This window comes from Ambystoma mexicanum, chromosome 9, assembly GCF_040938575.1.
Source record: "Ambystoma mexicanum isolate Mex_15411 chromosome 9, UKY_AmexF1_1, whole genome shotgun sequence".
In the NCBI taxonomy this organism is placed as follows: Eukaryota; Metazoa; Chordata; class Amphibia; order Caudata; family Ambystomatidae; genus Ambystoma; species Ambystoma mexicanum.
The window spans coordinates 661,840,790-661,858,751 of NC_090931.1; the positions used below are offsets into that span (position 1 = coordinate 661,840,790).

The 17,962-nt window shown below is 51.1% G+C and overlaps 1 protein-coding gene across 7 annotated transcripts in view; it reads right to left on the reverse strand.

Moving 5' to 3' along the window:
* The window catches only part of HYCC2 (hyccin PI4KA lipid kinase complex subunit 2), a 1,329,865-nt gene that overhangs the window by 513,673 nt on the left and 798,230 nt on the right, over positions 1-17,962 (reverse strand). For all 7 annotated transcript variants that reach the window (XM_069615445.1, XM_069615447.1, XM_069615449.1 and 4 more), the window contains one exon: positions 16,271-16,386. In XM_069615445.1, coding sequence (XP_069471546.1) covers positions 16,271-16,386 — 116 coding nt within the window. The remainder of the gene's footprint in view (positions 1-16,270; positions 16,387-17,962) is intronic.

Sequence of the window (17,962 nt, forward strand, 5' to 3'; positions counted from 1 at the left end):
GCTGCCCGGGGAGGGGCTTAGGTAGAGGGCAGTCATTGGCTGGAGGCAGTATGACCCAGAGCTCAGTGATTGGTTTTTTAGCAGAAAGACAGTTCAGAAACGAAACTGAAACAGTTTTTCTTTTACCGAGGATTCCCAGCCCAACGATGGGGAATATTCATGAGCCTGTGAATCCATGCCAGACCCCATGCTGGAGAATCTGTGGCGATTTGCCCTCCAATAAAAGCTGTCCCGCAAGAATCTTAGTGGTGCTGCACATAAGGGGCCTTGCTATAAAAAATAAATAAATAAATAAATAAAATATTTAAAAAAACAGACAAAGGCTGCTTCTTCTTAGGTTCAGACATTTTATGAGCCACTGTGATCCTCTAATGTTGCTACACCATTTTGAGAAAACTGATGTGCAGGGAAGCAGAATGAGGCTCTTACAAAGCAGAGGTGGCGGCACGGCTGTGGTCCAGATCCATTACCCTCTGAACACAAGCCTCTAAGGCTTCAAAGTGTTGCCTGGTTTTCGATGCCAAATATGGTACAGCCAAGAATGAAACCTATGAAAATCGATTCAGATTGCGAAACACCTACAGTTCTAGTGGTGAAGATACAAAGAATAGAGACTCCCCAAATATAAATAGTGCACTGGGCGGTTTAAAACACATTTTCTCCCAAAGATTCAACACCTTCAGTGTTGCTGATTAAAATACAAGTCTTAAACCTATTCTTACAAGTCCCTGTCTCTCTCTCGAGACCCCATCATATAAAACAGACTCAAAAGGATAGTCAATTAAATGTTTCAACACCTAATCTTAAATCCTTTAGGCCCGAGGTTACTCTAAGCTAATAACAGAAATGTTCCAAGCTGTAGCCAAAGCAAAAGTCCAAAACCTAATTTTCCAAGTCCACCCTCATTTTAACACAACCAAGCGAATATTCCTTTGGGAAGGTTCTGGCAGTGGTAACCTACAGTCCAGTCTCTTTTTTCAGGCCTCTGCTTTCCCCTTAAGATTTAAGGCTTCTCTAAAGCTTTGGGAGTTCATTATTTTCTCTCCTTCAGGTTTCTCTCGAGCCTCAAATTATAAGTTGTATGGGCGTCCCTCATTAGGGACGGGAAACAACCGTTTTCACAAGAATTGTTTTCCACTTTAAATTTAGATGCGCGTAGGGGCCCAGTCACGGGAGCAGGAGCTCCCTTGACTCTGCCCACGGGCGTCACTCCTCAGTCCCCTTTGACGCGTTGGCTATGTTACAATGCCTAATGATACAGGTTTTTTTTTAAGGGGGAGGATGGTGGGACATATGGAGGAAAGGGGGGCTATGGACTAGGAGTAGGTTAGTCACTACGGTGAGCAACTTATAATTACTCCTACATCCTGTCCCCTTTCCTCCATACTGTATTGGCGATTACAAATGAATGAAGCCCTAAGGAGGAGAGTTGCCCCTCTTATGAAAACAGGTTTCTTAAAACTGCCTGGCCAGATGTTGAATCTGATCTGGCGCTGGCGTCCAAGAAATAGTGCTTGCAAAGGGCAGATGGAGAGGCCCAAGTAGCCGCCTTGCTGATTGTCTGCCATGGCACGTGCCTTTGGAAAGCCACGGCCGTGGCCTTGGCTCTGATCGCATGGGCATGCATGTTTGCTGGGAAGGTCATCTGCTGCCCCTCATAAGCTTCCTTGATGGCCATCATCCACCTTGCAATTATGCTTTGGATGCTTGGCCGCCTGGCTTTGACCCACAAAAGTGACAAACAGGGCATCTGAGTTACCCAAGTTCTTAGACCTGTCTAGATAGAATCTCAGGGCCAGTCCGACATCCAGACAGTGCAACACTTTCTCTGCCTCATCCTTCGGATTTGCGAAGAATGAGACAACCTTTGGGAGGAAAGAAGGGTGTGTCATAAGCACCACCTTGTTCTGGTGGAATGTGGTTTGAGGCTCTGATGCCACCAGTGCCTGGATCTCACTAATTCTGTGTTGAGGCTGTTCTGAAGCGCTGGCTTGATGGTACAAGCCTGAAGTCCACCAATGCCATGGGCTCAAAAGGATGCATCACTGTGCCGTGAGGCTGGCTCCACTGGGAGGAGGACCGGAGGTTGACACGACAGCCGGAGGAGCTTGGAGAACCAAGGTCTGGCCGGCCACTGCCACGCAATCAAGATGAGGTGAAGCTGCTGCGAATGCCTGACCTTGCCGGTGGACTCTGTATCAACGGGGTTGGAGGGAAAGCGTATGCCCCCGTGTCGTTCCACTGAATCTGCAATGCGTCCTCCAGTGAGCCTCTGCCCTGCCCCTTCCAGGAAGGATACTGGTGACATCTCCTGTTGCTCCCGGTGGCAAACAGGTCCACCTGAGGATGAACCCACCTGCTGAAGATCTCCCCAGGACCTGCTCGCTCAACTGCCATTCATAGTGGTCGACCCCCAATCTGCTGAGTCTGTCCACCTCCAGGTTGGACTCCCCCAGGAGGTGGACCGCCGAAAGGTAAATGTTGCGAGACAGTGCCCACTCCCATATGGCGATGGACAGCCTGCAGAGAGGAGGAGACCTATTGATGGAATACATGCAGGTGAAGCGGTTGTCTGAATGCAGACTGATTTGTAGCCAATAATCAGGAGGAAAGCTTTGAGGGCAAGCCAGATGGCCATCATCTCGAGCTGATTGATGTGCTCTAGCTGTTCCTGCTTTGACCAAAGTCCATGAACAGTGCGACTGTCCAGGGTAGCTCCCCATCCTTCCAGGGACGAGTCTGTGGTAATAGTGACCACTGGTAGAGGCTGTCGGAACGGCCGGCCCACTAACAGGTTGGTCTCTGTCCACTACCACAAGAGGTCCTGGTGAACGTACTGTGGTATGCTGACAAGGGCCGGTTGGGAGCCTGTCTCCAGATTCCAAGAGGCTTAGAAGTTTAGCTGCAGCCTCCTCATTTTCAGCCGCATGTGGCACCGACAGGAGGCATACTGCCATAATTCTGAGCAGGTGTTGATAACACCATGCCAATGTTGCTGATCTGCTGAGGAAATGCCCTGTGGCTGACCTGATCGCATTGATCCTGTCCTGGGAGGGGAAATTCTCTCCGTCCTCTTATCCCAAATTAGGCGCAAAAATGGTAATGACTGAGTGTGCAGTAACTGATTTCTTGAGGTTGATGCAGAACCCCAACAAGCACAGTGTGTGCATGAGGCTGGTCGCCATGCGCTGCACTCCCTCGGGTGAATCCACTCATACTAGCCAGTCATTGAGGTATGGATAAAGGTAGCCTTCCGCTCAGAGCAGGGCTGCCACCGCATTCATTTATCTTGTAAAGACCCTGGGTGCTGAACTGAGGCTAAATGATAGGATCTTGTATTGGAAATGAAAGCCCATGATCCTGAACTGGAGGAAGGACCGATGGGGATCCAGTCTCCCCCATACAGTGCCTATGCTAGCGTAACCATCTTGAACTTTTGAAGTGATGGGGAAAGGTTCAAGGTTGATAGGTCCAGTACAACACTCTGGCCTGCCTTGTTAGTTTTCTGTATGGCAAAGATAAGGGAATAGAAGCCCATACCTCGCTGTGAGGCTGGAACCTCCTCCACCGCCTGACTCGCCATGAGCGAGCGGATCTCTGCAGGTAGAGTTGCTGTCTCAATCTATGGGAGTGGGCGGGGGAAGAAATAGGAGAGGGAGGTATCGGCAGGCGGAAGTCGGAGGAAACCAGTGACAGAATTAATGGGTCGTCAAAACTTGCCCCAAAGGACTAAGTGAAAGGCAAGCCTGCCCTCCACCGGAGAACACTGGATCTGGATGGCACTGTCACGGTTTCTTTCCTTCTGAGGCTGGTGCCTGGGAGTGGGTCTGGAAGAACCCCTTGTGTGATGTTTGTGCTGTTTGCGTCGGTGCAGACTGGGCACCCGGTCCGGCTGCTTAGAGCGGCGCCCCTGAAGGTACGACCTCTGTCAGAGCATGGGTTACTCTGGTTATAGGTCTTAGGCGCTGACTTAGTCAAAACTGACAGGGATTTAGCTGTTTGGGAGCAGTTTTTCTTTTATCAAGCTCCTCGTCTGTAGTTGCCTGAAAGCAGTCTCCCCACCCCCCTCGAATGGCAGGTTGAGAATGCGTTGCTGCACGTCGTGGGGTTAAACTTAGTTGCCTACAGCCAAGCTATCGTCCTCATGTCGGTGGCAACACAAATAGCCCTGCTTGCGGTGTCTATATGTGTCACTGTCGACTCCATGATATCCTGTGCCACTATCTTTGCCTCTGCCACACCTGCCTCGATTCTTGCCTGACTGTGTGCAGAAGCTCAGGGAGGAAGTCCGCCATCTCCGCCAAAGATTTTGTCACACAGCTGCAAGCATGGTGTCAGCATTGGCCTGTCTCAGGTCGAGCATAGCATTGCAATATATCTTCTTCCCATAAAACTTCAAGAGCTTTTCCTAGGAGGGCAGATGTAGTGGCAGATGTTGAGGCTTGTGGCTTAGAATACATGGAAGCTGCCGCTATAACTGAGGAATGAGGCTGAAGGTGCACCGACAGCACGAGGGAATCCCCCTCTGCCTGCCAATATTTGGCATCTAAGTGCTTGTTCGTTGGTGGTGTGAGATGTGGCTTTACCCAGCCTTTCTTTGCCAAGGATTCGACATCGGCTGCGGGATCCCCAGATACTCAGACGCCCGCCAGCCTCTCATGGAAGGCCCTAACTGAGGAGGAAGTGTCCTGGTCCTCATCGGCTTCTGTGTCTCCTGCTGTGTCCTGCAGGTCAGGTGCTGCTGGAGGGTGGTGCAGGCAGCTGTGGCGCATTGACGGGCAGTGCGGGTGGCTGCAGCAGGGGCTGAGCCGCAGAGACCATCTACAACTGGGGGGCGGGAGGGAAACCAGTGTCTGCACGGGTACCGGGGTCTGGACCAAGACAGGAGGTTGAAGCGGTACAGGAGGAAGCATATCTTTGATGACCTCCCTCACCCTCTGAGTATTGTGCCTATATGAGGTGACCTCATGAGGGTCAGTAACTTCTCGAAGAACCTGTCCTCGCAAACTGGTGAAGAACTTACTTGCATGGGATCGGGTCCTTGGGTCTGTACCTGTTGCTGTTCTTTGGCTGCCCCTTGCCTCATGTAGATAGGTTCTGTGAATCGCCCCAGTGCTGATGCAGGTGGGTATGAGATGGACCAGGTAACTGGTTTTGACCAATTCCACCTTGACATGCATTCCGATGTCTGCGTGTTGGGAAGACCCTGGAAGCGCGGTCATTTTGTCTGGCCGGGTGGCCATTTTATCCTGTACTGCGTTACGTGCCTGTTTCGTGGTGACCGTAGTACTGGGACCAGTCTTGCTGCATGCTTGAATGCGAAGGCTCAGACCTTCCCTGCATCTCAGGTAGGGACCTAGGAGGCGGAGTGCACTCGGCCATGACGCTGGTAGTGCTCGTACTGAGATTAAGCGCCCCCTCTGGATCGAGAAGATTATTAGAGCAGAATCCCCTCGGGGAGATCCCCAGTACTAGAGCCTTTCAGGGCCCTCAGCAGTGAGACTGCAAGTGTCCTTGGGCCCCTCGGCTGGTTGGCCGGTAGCTTCTGGAGCCTCAGTCCCTTTACTGGTTTTAGGACCTGAAGGCTCCTCCCGCTTGGATGCTTATCAGTGAAGGAGTCGCCCTTGAGGGGTGCAGAGGAGAGCAGGGCACCTACCTTTGGCCTCGTCTTCCTCCCGTCGTACTCCTTGAGGTTCTCCAGTGGTGATCTTGAGAACAGCTCCCTCCACCTTGCCAAACCTTTCTTTTCAACGAACGCGCAGTGATATCATTGCATGCCGAGCAGCTGTCCCAAACCTGGTCTGGAGCAAGGCACCAGAGGTAGAGCGCGTGTGGATCCGACGTGGGGAAGGAACCCTTGCATGCCGGACACCTGCTGAATCCCGCTGCCGTCATGTGCCGGGGAGGAGCATGGCACCAGAGGACAGAGTACTTTTAACTCTAAAGAAAGGACTATGGGAAAAAAATAGAAAAAAATATCCCAGGGAAGTGTGTGTGGAATTAGGAGGCTTGAGGCCTCACCCAGGAACGCTGGTGAAATCGGTCCGCTCTAGTCGACTCAGAAAAAAAAAGGAGGCGTGGCGCCGGTGGGTGGAGTCAAGTAAGAGCATGCTCTCAGGGCCATGCCCCACACGCATCTACATTTAAAGGGGAAGACAATTTGTTCGGATGAAAAAGGTTCCGTTTCCTGTCCCTAGCGTGAGACACCCATACAGGATGGCGGGACGTAGGAGTACTGACCCTGTGTGAGCTATTGCTAGCCACTGAGTTTCTCTTGCTTCATAACAAGTCCCTCACAGACTTTGGCTTTCTGAGGATTCATAGCAGCTTGAATGAGTACTTCTCCACACCACATTTGTGTCCTTGTCATGCAAGCATTATGTAAGCAGATTGCAACAGGTCAAGGTTCACTCTTCTCCTGGGAGTTGCTGGTGGCAAGCGTTGGTTTGTGGCTTGCCAATTCTTCTATGTTGTAGGGGGTGCAGGAGTATACCTCCAGGCAAGCCCAGTTCCTGTAGCAATCTGATTTAACAGCTCAAAAAGATTCTTTCCGGGGGGCGCTGTTGTGCGCCGAGCAAGATGGCCGCCTGATGCGTGAGCTCCGTGGCGAGCAGACCTCATAACCCTGTTTTTTGGTGCTTTTTCTGACTGCTGCCGTGTACGGGGCACACGACTTTATTGCCACTGCTTCAGGGATCCTGTGGACCCAGTCCTGCTGCGAACCGGAGCCGGGAGGGGCTTTCCCCGACTCCGTAGTACCCATCCCCCCGCCTGCGGCGCTCCTGCGCGCCTAAAACCCAGCCCCGGCGGAGAGTGGACGTACCCGCCCGGGGCCCTGCCGCGCTGCTTCCCACATCTGCCGGGCATCGGTGGGGGCCGGCGTGCCTCATCCTTCCCGGCGGCGGGGTCGACGGAGACCTGGGACCGTGACCCGCCGGCCGAGCTGTTGCTTCTGCTGGGACGGTGCGGCCTGGGGCGCGCTGCCCACGTGTCCCTGGAGGGGCGTCGGGCCTGTGGTGCGGCCGCCCCGCTCTCTCCCCTGCTGCATACTTCACCTCGGGGCCTCCTTGCCCTCTCCGGGGGGTCTCCGCGGCCTGTGGGGAGGTCGCTGGAGCCTCTCCCCCCGACAGCACACGCTGCGCTGCTGGAGCGGCGCGGCTTCCAGGTTCGTGCTGCGGGGGGTCTCACTGCCTCCGGGGGCGACCTTGCGGCCGCTGCCTCGGGGCTCCTGCGGCCCCGGCCCTGACGTGGATCGGGGGCCGGGGGGGCTCCCTCGGGCTCCGCTGGACCGTCCCCCCCTCCTGGGGTGATCTTGTGGGCCGCGGCCAGCCCCGGCGGAGGGTGGACGAATCCGCCTGGGGCCTCGCTGAACTCCTTCCTACATCTGCGATCTGCTGGAGGGGGCCGAGCTTCCGTTCCCCCTGGTGCCGGGTGGCCGGGGCGCGCTGCCCCCGCCCTTCCTGGCGAGTCGCCTGGACTGCTCCTTCTTCCCGGCTTGGGAGTCACCGTGGGGTCTCCTTTCCTTCTTCCAGGAGGCCCAGCAGGGGGGTCGTGGGGACCTTTCCCCCCCTGCTTGCACACGCTGCGCTGCTGGAGCGACGCGGCCTCCGGGTACGTGCTGGGGAGGCTCCATTGACTTTTCGCGCCTGAACTACTGCCTCCCTACCTCGGGACTCTGGGGTCGCCCCTCTTTGGCGGGCCTTCCCCTCTGCGGTGAGGGGTGTCGGAGGCCCACAAGCAACGACTACCGGCTCCGCCTGGTGAGCCCCGACTTTCCTGGCTCTCCTGCTTTGAGGCCCAGCTCTTGCCCTCCCCCCCCTTGGGGGGCCACTCGGCCTTCACCAACTTCACATTGCTTCTACCTTGGCTGGAATCCCTCGTCCTGTGTGGCCCTATCGTTCACTGGGGGCTGGCCTCTCCCCGCTTCATTGCTTTGGAGGCTGCTGCCACTCCACCCGGAGTGATACTCTGCAGAGGGGTGCCGTCAATACTGCTGGTCCCCACTCTTCCATCTCTGGGATCTCCCACCTTCAAGGCCCCCCACTGTTGTCTTCCACACCTTCCCGATCGGGCTGGAGCCCTGCGGTCTACACTTCTCCGGCATAGTCTCGTGGCCACGACATTCCCTGCTTCCCTCTCTTGTTACGCACCCTACCTGGATTATTGGCTTGCACGGCCTGGGATCCCCCCCGTCTCCCTCTCGGGGCTGCTAGTGGTTCCCCTTTACCCCACTCAACCATCACCCTTGTCAAAATGACCAAAGGGGGCGCGAGGAAACAGAGCTCCATCAACATGTTTGCGAAGGCAGCTGTGAAATCCCCGGAGGACTCCATTGAGCAGGCCCCTGTTGCGTCATCGTCCGCAGTGGCACCTGAATCCCAAAACATGATGGACTTTATCAGGGAGGGTTTCACTGCCCTACACTCAAAACTGGATGATATGAACGGCACAATATCCTCGATCAAGGCCCACATCGAGAGGACCGATAGTCGCCTGTCTGAGGTCGAGACACGGGTCGGCTCTGCCGAGGATGCACAGGGTGCACTGCGCTCCGAGGTTGTCGCTCTCTCGGGCCGAGTCCTCGAGGTGGAGAAGAAGAACGAGGACTTGGAATCCCGCTCAAGGCGCAATAACCTTCGTATTATTGGGGTCCCTGAGAACGAAGTACACGAGCCAATGGAGGACTTCGTTGAGCACACATTAATGTCACTTCTGGATTCGCCCAAGCTCCCCTCACTTCGCTATTGAGCGGGCGCACCGTGCCCTTTCCGCTAAACCCAAACCCGGGGCTCCGCCTCGTCCCATCATCGCCCGGGTCCTGAACTACCGGGATCGTGATACTCTAATCAGAGCCGCAAGGATCAAGGGCGAGCTGTTATTGGGGGGTGCGAGGATTCATCTTTACCCCGACTTCTCGACTGCCGTCCAACGTGAACGCAAGACTTTCCAAGCTGTGAAGCGGAGGCTGCGAGATCACTCCATTAAATATGCCATGCTCTACCCCGCCAAACTGCGCATAGAACATGCTAATCAGGTGTTCTTCTTCACGATCCCGGAGGAGGCCTCCAAGTTTATGGACGAACACTTCCCAGGTGGACTTCCTTCTTCTGTCCACAGCTCTGCAGCTTCCCCCTTGGGCCCTGCGGGGGGCGGCCGGGTCCGGCCCTTCCCCGTCACCAGTGCCGCATTGATCCTCTCTCCCGGATTCGGCTTGTTCAAGTTTCTCCTTTCATTTCAATGATGTGCCATACTGCTAAGTGCAAGACACCCTGTCTAAGTTACATACAATGTTTGTAGTTGCACCTTAAGCTCTACTGGTCCTGCTGCGACCCGGAGCACTGCGGCCAGCCCGGCCTACAGGCCCCCAGGCGCTGATGCCTCTAGTTTGGTTTTGGTTGAAGGGGTTTGGGATTGTCATTCCTCTGTTTGGGAGGGGGATGTGGGTGGGGGTGGGGGTGGGACATGTTTGGGGTTTTATTATCAGAAAATTGGCGCTGGCAGCGAAGGCGGACCGTGGTGCAGCACTCACCCATTGGTCTTGGACACCTATTTTGACTCTACCACTATCACATCTATGGCTGAGGGGGACTTAACCTTTATGAGTTGGAACGTTCGGGGGTTGGGGAACTATAGAAAGATGAGGCAGCTCCAGCTGCAGGCTGAGCGCCACGGGTCCAAGATTCTCTTTTTGCAGGAGACACATGCTCGCATGGAACAATGCGTGCGTTTTGCCAAAACCTGGGGCCCTCAGATTCTTTACCGACTTCTCTACTCAAAGTCGTGGGGTCATGACCCTTATTCACAAGAGTCTCCGGTTCACCCTCATCTCTTCACATATTGACCCCCTGGGCAGGTATGTTCTGTTACACGCCACGCTTCAAGGGAAAGAAGTGGTTTTGCTGAACATTTATGGCCCCAACTTCGATGACCCTGAGTTCTACAGACAGGTCATGTCCCTTTTAGATGGCTTCCCCCTTGTTCCAATTCTCTGGGGGGGTGACTTTAATACTATCTTCGATGTAGCCCTTGATAGATCTGGGTCCAAGCCCCGTCATCTCTCCAGGGCAGCCTATGCTGCATTATCATCCCTACCCCGTTTGGCCATGGTGGACGCATGGAGGTTCTTTTACCCCGATTCCCGCATTTATTCATTCTACTCTTCAGTCCACGACTCATACTCCCGAATTGACCGCTGGGTGATCTCCAATGTCTTGGTTAAAGACGTGAAACAGTTAATGATTTTACCCAGAACCTTGTCCGACCACTCTCCAGTGACCATCACCGTGAGTTGGGCCCCTGATCCTGGCCGGTCCCGCTGTTGGAGACTGAAACCCCTCACCCTACTCGATCCAGAGTTTCATTCCGAGCTCGAGGACTCTATTGAAGAGTTCTTTGAGTTAAACGCAGGCTCGGTACCATCACTAGCTACACTATGGGAGTCTTTCAAGGCCTATATTAGAGGGATTGCACTTTCCAAGGAAAACAGAGTCCTCAAATCGATTCGGAGAGATCTAGCCGAGAGTGAATCCAGGTTGTCGACCCTAGAGGCTGCGTGTTCACTTCACTCTTCTCCGGGTAACCTAGCGGCCATTGGGGTGGAATTAGATACGTTTCGCTCCCTGGCTGTTCGTGAACAGAGGTTTCTGGACAACCCAGGCATCGCGCGGAAATACGGGGAGGGCGAGCGCACTGGTCGCTTCCTTGCGAGGTTGATCCGACATGAGACAGGTTCCCCACACATTCTCGGGATTGAGAGACTGGACGGCTCTTTGGCTGTCTCCTCCCGGGACGTCAACACGGAATTCTTTAATTTTTACGAGTCCCTATACTCCAATTCGGACGAAGTATCAGTGGAAGAAATCGACTCCTTTCTCAATTCCCTTCCCTCGTTAACTTTATCCCCTGAGGCCGCGGGCTCTCTTGACTCCCCACTTACACTGGAGGAGCTCTCCGACGCTATCGATTCCCTATCCTCGGGGAGAGCCCCCGGCTCGGATGGTATCCCAGTCGAATTTTACAAGTCCTATAAGTCACTTCTCCTTCCCCACTTGTTGGCTGTGTGGGAGGAGTCGGTCGAGACAGGTGTGTCCCCCCCTTCACTACGTGAGGCCACGATTACAGTATTGCTAAAGGCTGGCAAACCCCCCTCGCATTGTGGATCGTATCGTCCGCTTTCCCTTATAAATTGCGACGCCAAAATATACACAAAGGCCCTGGCTTTCAGGTTGGCCCCCATCCTACCATCCATCATTCATTCCGATCAAGCGGGCTTTGTCCCGGGGCGGTCCACCTCCCTGAACTTAAGGCGTATATTTAATATAATTGACAGGATTAGCCCAGAGACTCAGGCTGTAGCGGCCACGCTGGACATGCAAAAGGCCTTTGATTCGGTATCATGGCAATTCCTTTGGCGGGTTCTCGAGAGCTGTAAATTTGGTTCCTCCTTTCTCTCTTGGGTCAAGCTACTTTATTCGTCCCCCGTGGCTAGGATCCGTACAGGTGACCACTGCTCTCCTTCCTTTGGGATCGCCAGGGGGACGAGGCAGGGGTGCCCATTCTCTCCCTTGGTTTTTGCAATTGCCATAGAGCCCTTCGCGGACATGCTTCGTCACCGCCATGCCCACAGAGGCCTCGGTACTGCCGGGAGGGCGGACATAGTTTCCCTATATGCGGATGACGCGTTGTTGTTCATTCGCTCTCCATCCCTCAACTTGCCTCCAGTGCTGGAGGATATCATTTATTTTGGCCGGGTCTCGGGCCTTAGGGTGAATTGCTCGAAATCCACCCTTTTCCCACTTACGGAATGCACTCTCCCCCCCCCCTGACACTCTGGGATTCACATGGGCTCAATCCACATTCACTTACCTGGGAATAGCAGTAACGCGCCAACAGGCACTAACCTTCGAAGAGAACTTTCGGAAGTACCTTACACATCTGTCCGTTAAGGTTTTAGCCTGGGACAAGCTCCCGATTTCTCTCGCGGGCAGAATGGGTCTACTGAAAATGGTGGTGTTACCTCAGCTGCTTTACAAGTTTGCCAACGTACCCTTGTGGCCAGGCGCGGACTTTTTTCGCGACTTGACTCGTACAATTAACTCCTTCCTTTGGCACTCAGGAGCAGTCCGGCTTAAGTATGAGACCTTGTCCACCCCCATGGCCAAGGGGGGCTTTGGTGCCCCTGATTTTCTTAAATATTGGCTAGTATCCCAGATCCAATATATCTCCCATTGGTTTAACACAACTGACCCCCCCCCCCTCATGTCCGGCTCGAGAAACTTGCGGTCTGTGACCGCGAAATCCGCTCTTTGGTTATACAACCTGCTCCTCTGGTACTAGATTCACAGAGTCCGGTCGCCTGCACATCCCTTGCATTAGCCAAAACATGGAAGCTGCTTGGAATAGCCCGCGCCTTCCACGGCAACCTTCCCCTCTGGAACTTCCTCCCGGGGGTCCCCCAGGTCGCACCACTTACTGTTCGTCGCTGGGCCGAAGCAGGCTATGAGCTGTTGCGGGACGTGTTTGACCAGGGCATATTCATTGAGTGTTCTGATCTTCCCCTACCCTTGAGGAGTGACCGGAGTGTCTGGCTTCAATACGCGCCTCTCCCTAAGACCCTTAAGCGTAATTATCCAACATTCCCTGCGTTACCACCAGACGACCCGGCCATTGGGGAACTCACTTCCCCCTCACCCATGAAAGGTAAAATCTCCAGGTTATACTCCATATGCTGCAGTCCAGATCCTTCCCAGAATTTTCTAAACTCAGGGGGTCTTGGGAGAGGGACCTGGGGGTGGAAATGTCAGACGACCGCTGGGCACATTTATGCGACCGCACTCACCGGGTGTCCTTTAATTCCCGATTTAAACTCATCCAGTTAAAAGTGCTGCATAGGTTCCACTATACTCCGGTCAGATTGCATCGCATGTCCAGTGAGCATCCATCTAGTTGCCCTCGATGCGGGCATGATGACGTGGACTACATCCACATGATCTGGTCCTGCCCCCGCCTCTCACAGTTCTGGGGAGCGGTTTGCTCGACGGTATCTGCTATGCTTGATCACCCCATTGATCCTTCCCCAGCATTGTGTCTCTTCCACGACCTCCCTGGCCTCCCTCGAAACTCCAAAAAACTGACTGGCCTCTGCATGCTCTTGGCGGTTCGGTCCATCCTGCTCTGCTGGCTTCGCCCCTTTCCCCCCACACATGCCCAATGGTTAAAAGCGGTTACTTGGGCCTCTGATTCCGAGGAAACTTGGTCTCACATGCAACCTACCCACTCCAGGCCTAGGGACATTTGGCTTAGGTTCCGCTCCTACTTGTCCGACCTTGACATGACTCCGGTTGCTTCCCCTCCACCTGCTCTTTCTCACTAATGTGAGAGCTCCTTCCATATTATTTTGCTCAGCCACCCCTCCTCGCATGTCGTTTGTAATTCTGTTTCTGAATCATTTTGTGTGCAATCTCCGTATGACTGTACCATGAATCGTATTGTCAGTCTGTACCTGCTGGCCGCTGTTCGCCTGTTGTTTTGCTGCCACGCTGCCTAATAAAAAAAGAATTTATTAAAAAAAAAAAGATTCTTTCCATGCCTTCAGGGTCTGTATTTCCTTACTTCAGGCAGTGATTTCCTTGAGGTTTTTCCAGAGATCAGCCTATGCCCATGCGGTCAGCTTCTTCCTAAACTTGTGTCAAGGGAGCGCACTATGCAAATATCTGATTAAAACCGAATTCTCTCATCAGCTACTCTTTATCCAGCCCTTTTGTACTTCCTGGTTTGGGGAGGGTCCCTGGTTCAGAGGCATTCCTCAGCCTTGACCGGATGGGTTATACCCCATCCTTATTCTTGTGGGGATGTCGAAACACACTACTTAGCCAGGCATTGGTCAGTTACCCGATGAGTAAATGGCCAGTTAACTTGGAACCATGAGGAGTCCATGGCATATCGTACTATCTCTGATTCAGTTCTCCCTCAGGAAGCAGGTTTGCAGCTTACCATGAGTGCTACCACCTGTGAACTTCACAGCAGCGAACTGTGCAAAGACAACCTGGTGTTCCAATTACACCAAGGTTCTATCTGTGGGGTAAGAGATAAATGCTGCTTTTGCGGGTTTGCCCAAGTCAACACGACTGTCCCGAGAATCCTTCATTTTGTCCGAATTTAGTGGTTATACTTCTGGAGTTGATCTCTCTCCACACTGTGCATTTTGGTACTTTGAATTGCCACAGTAAGTAACAGATTTATAAAAAAACTGCAAAATTACCCTTAAGGGTCCTCACTTGTTATAGTTCAGTGATTCTATTCCAGGGCATTCCTGACTCACTGTCCTGTCTTCTGCAAACTTACGTCCCCATACTTCACAGCCTGCAGGGCTGCCTTAGAAAAGGGTATACTGTGTCTCATAGAAGGCAGTGGGAACCCTCCTCAACCACCCTTGCAGAGACATATCAGGTAATAGCCGGAGGAACCCAGTCGCTGGTTGCTCAAATCTCCACACATATAAGGATGGGGAGTTCAGACAGTATTACTCAAATTAAACTTTTACAATTGACCTTTTGTCCTAATTGACCTAATAATAGTGGTCCTAATTGACCTGTACGAATTGACCTTTTCACAGTTGATCGTGAAATGAAGGTCAATTAGGAGAGAAGGTCAACTATTCTCCCGCTATCTAACTGTGAAAAGGTCAATTCTCCCGTGATCAATTGTGAAAAGGTCAATTCGTATACATCCGTTCAGACAACTCGCCACATAAGTAAAGGCCCTTTTACACCCTGAGGCGTTAGCAGAGACACCTCAGTCAGAAGGGGAAATTAGCCCACCAATGCACTGCCTCAGGGCAATCCTCTGATTCAGGTCTAGCAAGACGCTTGGCCCAAGAGCCGGAACAAGGCCTGTTCGTCGCTAGAGAAACCTCCTTTAGAAGAATGACAGAACCAACCCCTGGCTGGGAATGTGTCCTTTGTTGAAGTACATGTGAAAGGGTGTTTTGTACTTACCTTAATGCTGATGAATGCACCAAAGGCCATCGGAGGTGGCGACGGGAAGGCTATCCTCTCACTATGTCAGCGTGCATGAATGAGAAGAACAATGGTTTTGTATTTTAAAATCTTGTCCTTCTACGGTTGCGTTGTGACCTGTAGTAATTCTTTCTAAACACTGAGATTTTAAACAGTGAATGGAATGCCCCCTCACAGCAGAAGAAATGAGTGGCCCCTGACGACTGATTTCAATTTCTCAGATATCAAATTCCCAATTCTCTTCCTCTCTACGATGAAAAACAAATACAAATCAATATTGTTTTTGAAGTGTTTGTTGGAACTCTATATGTTTATTGCAACTGTATATATATCTACAAGTACATTCTAATATCCACAGAAAAATATAAAGTGCTGGAATAGAAAGGGTGTCATGCAGGTGAACATTCTCCATGGCATGTAAGCTCCTTTTGGTGTCAATGCTGTGTAAGTCATTGACTTGGGCTGTCCAGTTCAGCTGCAACAAGTGCACCACCCAGTGGTTCCATGTGGTATGTGCCACACCATCTGTTAACAGCCCCAGGTTTCTCACAGCTTGCGTCTGGATCCAAAGTAACTCATAACATTTATCCGAAGGTCCTCCAAGAACATAACACTCCACTCTGGCAGTTTGTCCTTTTATTTCTGAAACGATTCACATTCTGTCTCTCTTTGTGTCCGCCAAGCTCCTTACACTATCTTTATATTGCAAACCAGGCTCTTCATGCTCCTCAAGACTGACATTTTATGCCCACGTACACAAGGTTTTCACACATCTGTTTGTGTGAAACCAAACACCTAAAGCTAACCATGAATGGTAAACTCCTCACCCTTTATCTCCACGTTCCACAAGGCCCTTGTGTTGTTTGTCCATATTTATCTATCACCATACATTGTCGCTGCATAGCAACAACTCACATTTGATACATGTGCATTATGCCTTCTTGTGTGGGGGAAAAATACTGCACTCAGGAGTTTGGCAAGGACATGGCTGTTGAAGCTGCGTTCGGTTTAGGTGCTGTAGTAGAGTAGCATGACTGATTATGTTCAGAATTCAAGAAATGTTACTATCAGCAGGCACTCCATATACAACACACTGATTTGGGCTGCCTGGTAGTTCTCGGTCATGTTTGAAGCCAATACATGTGTCAATAAGATCTCATTCATTCACATCTCGTACTTAAGTTTAATGAGTGAACAGTCCCAAATTATAATTTGTCAGTAAGGGAATAGCATCTTGCCAATGTGGCCATTACCTGTTCTGAGCTGTAAATGTTTCTCTTTGAGGATGAAGGTCACTATAGACTACCTTGATCAGATCGTGGTGGTTTAGGGCTCCTTCTGTCAAGGCCATGGATCCAATAGTGGAGGGCTATAGTAAAGGAAAACACCACAGATGTCAAGGAAATCACAGAACCAAACTTGACTGGCAACAATAAAACATGCAAGGACTCTTTTAAAGATTTTAAAACAAATATTTGTTTGAATGCTTGCGAATGTAGGCATTTCATCCTCAGTATGTAAATAAAACGCTGCATTCCCAACAACAGTATTAAAGCTCAAACACGTTGCAGCAACAATGCACCGATTACCGATAGGTATTTGCTCATGACATGCCTAACATACAACTACCAAACTAAGTCTTTAGATCTCAGAAAGGAATCCATAAAAAACGTGAAAGATGCTACTAATAAATCAGAGGGTAAATTACCGTACTAAATATTTGATTGAGACGCGGCACACTAAAAGCACCAAAAGAAAATACCCAGCATCTCACACTAAGAAAGCTGTATATGTTCCTATATGACCTTTACAATAAAATATGTATTAGACACTACTGCCAGGCTGATCTGGTTCATATAATTTTCTGCAAGGATAAAAAAGCTCTTGGTTACATTGTGCCAAGTATCAGAAATATGAGGCTCAAACAAGAAAGCAAGATCACTTTTGGCAATATGTTACTGTTACCTACAGGTCAACTGAGCAGGCATCTCTTTGAATACCCCACTTCCAGTCACAAAAATCTATACTTTAATATATATTTAAGTTTGCAGATGGGAAAACCTCCCAGCCACAGTATTCAATGACAAGGTGTAAATGTAGTGGTCTCTTTCAGGTAATTAAAGTTTAGTTTAATAATCTGTTTTGCGTCAATGTAATTATGAGACACACAATCTTTATCAATTTAAGGAGACAGCTGATAAGGCAGGAGTGACTAGGCCAATCTTTGAGGAGCACCTTCTTCGAGAGGTCAGGATCTTTGTGGTATGATGTCAGGTGTCTTGACCCACGTTTGAACTATTATGCTACAACATTTGGTGCTGTGGGCTTAGAAAATCCAAGATGGCCGAAAAGCCCACATTTACGCCAGAATCCAGGAAAACCGTGCAGTTTTGCGCACACCAAAATGGTCGCCTGACCTGCCACCCACCAGTGCAAGCGTGAGGGGCCAGAAGCGCCATGAGTGAAACGTGGTGCCAAAGGAAAAACAGCAGTGCCTGTTAGCTCAAAAAGCACTTTGAAATCACATTTGTTTCTCTGAAATGCAAGCTCAAAACGCCTATTTCAAACATTGCAAGATATTCAAAAATCTTACTGAACACCAGCAGACGTCTGGTAGAATGAAGTCTTGTGTGCATACCAAATCTGGAAAGATGAGGAGCCTAACAATGTTCATAACAAAACTGGCTGAGCTGTGGATGTCCGCAGCTTAAGTGAAATGGGATTTAAAGCCACTAAAATCGAAATGTTCAAAATAAATGAGTGATTTACTTTGGAGTGTCACATAGGTTGCAACTGTTTAAATGTCATAGTTTTGAACTTAGAATCAGCGTTGTAGCTGCATGTGTAAAATTTGTAAGTTTGATTTGAATGAAGTAAACTGGAACAAAAGTGACATTTAGCTGAAGCCTGGCTTGAAGAGATTGAATTCTGCCCGGCAACTACCC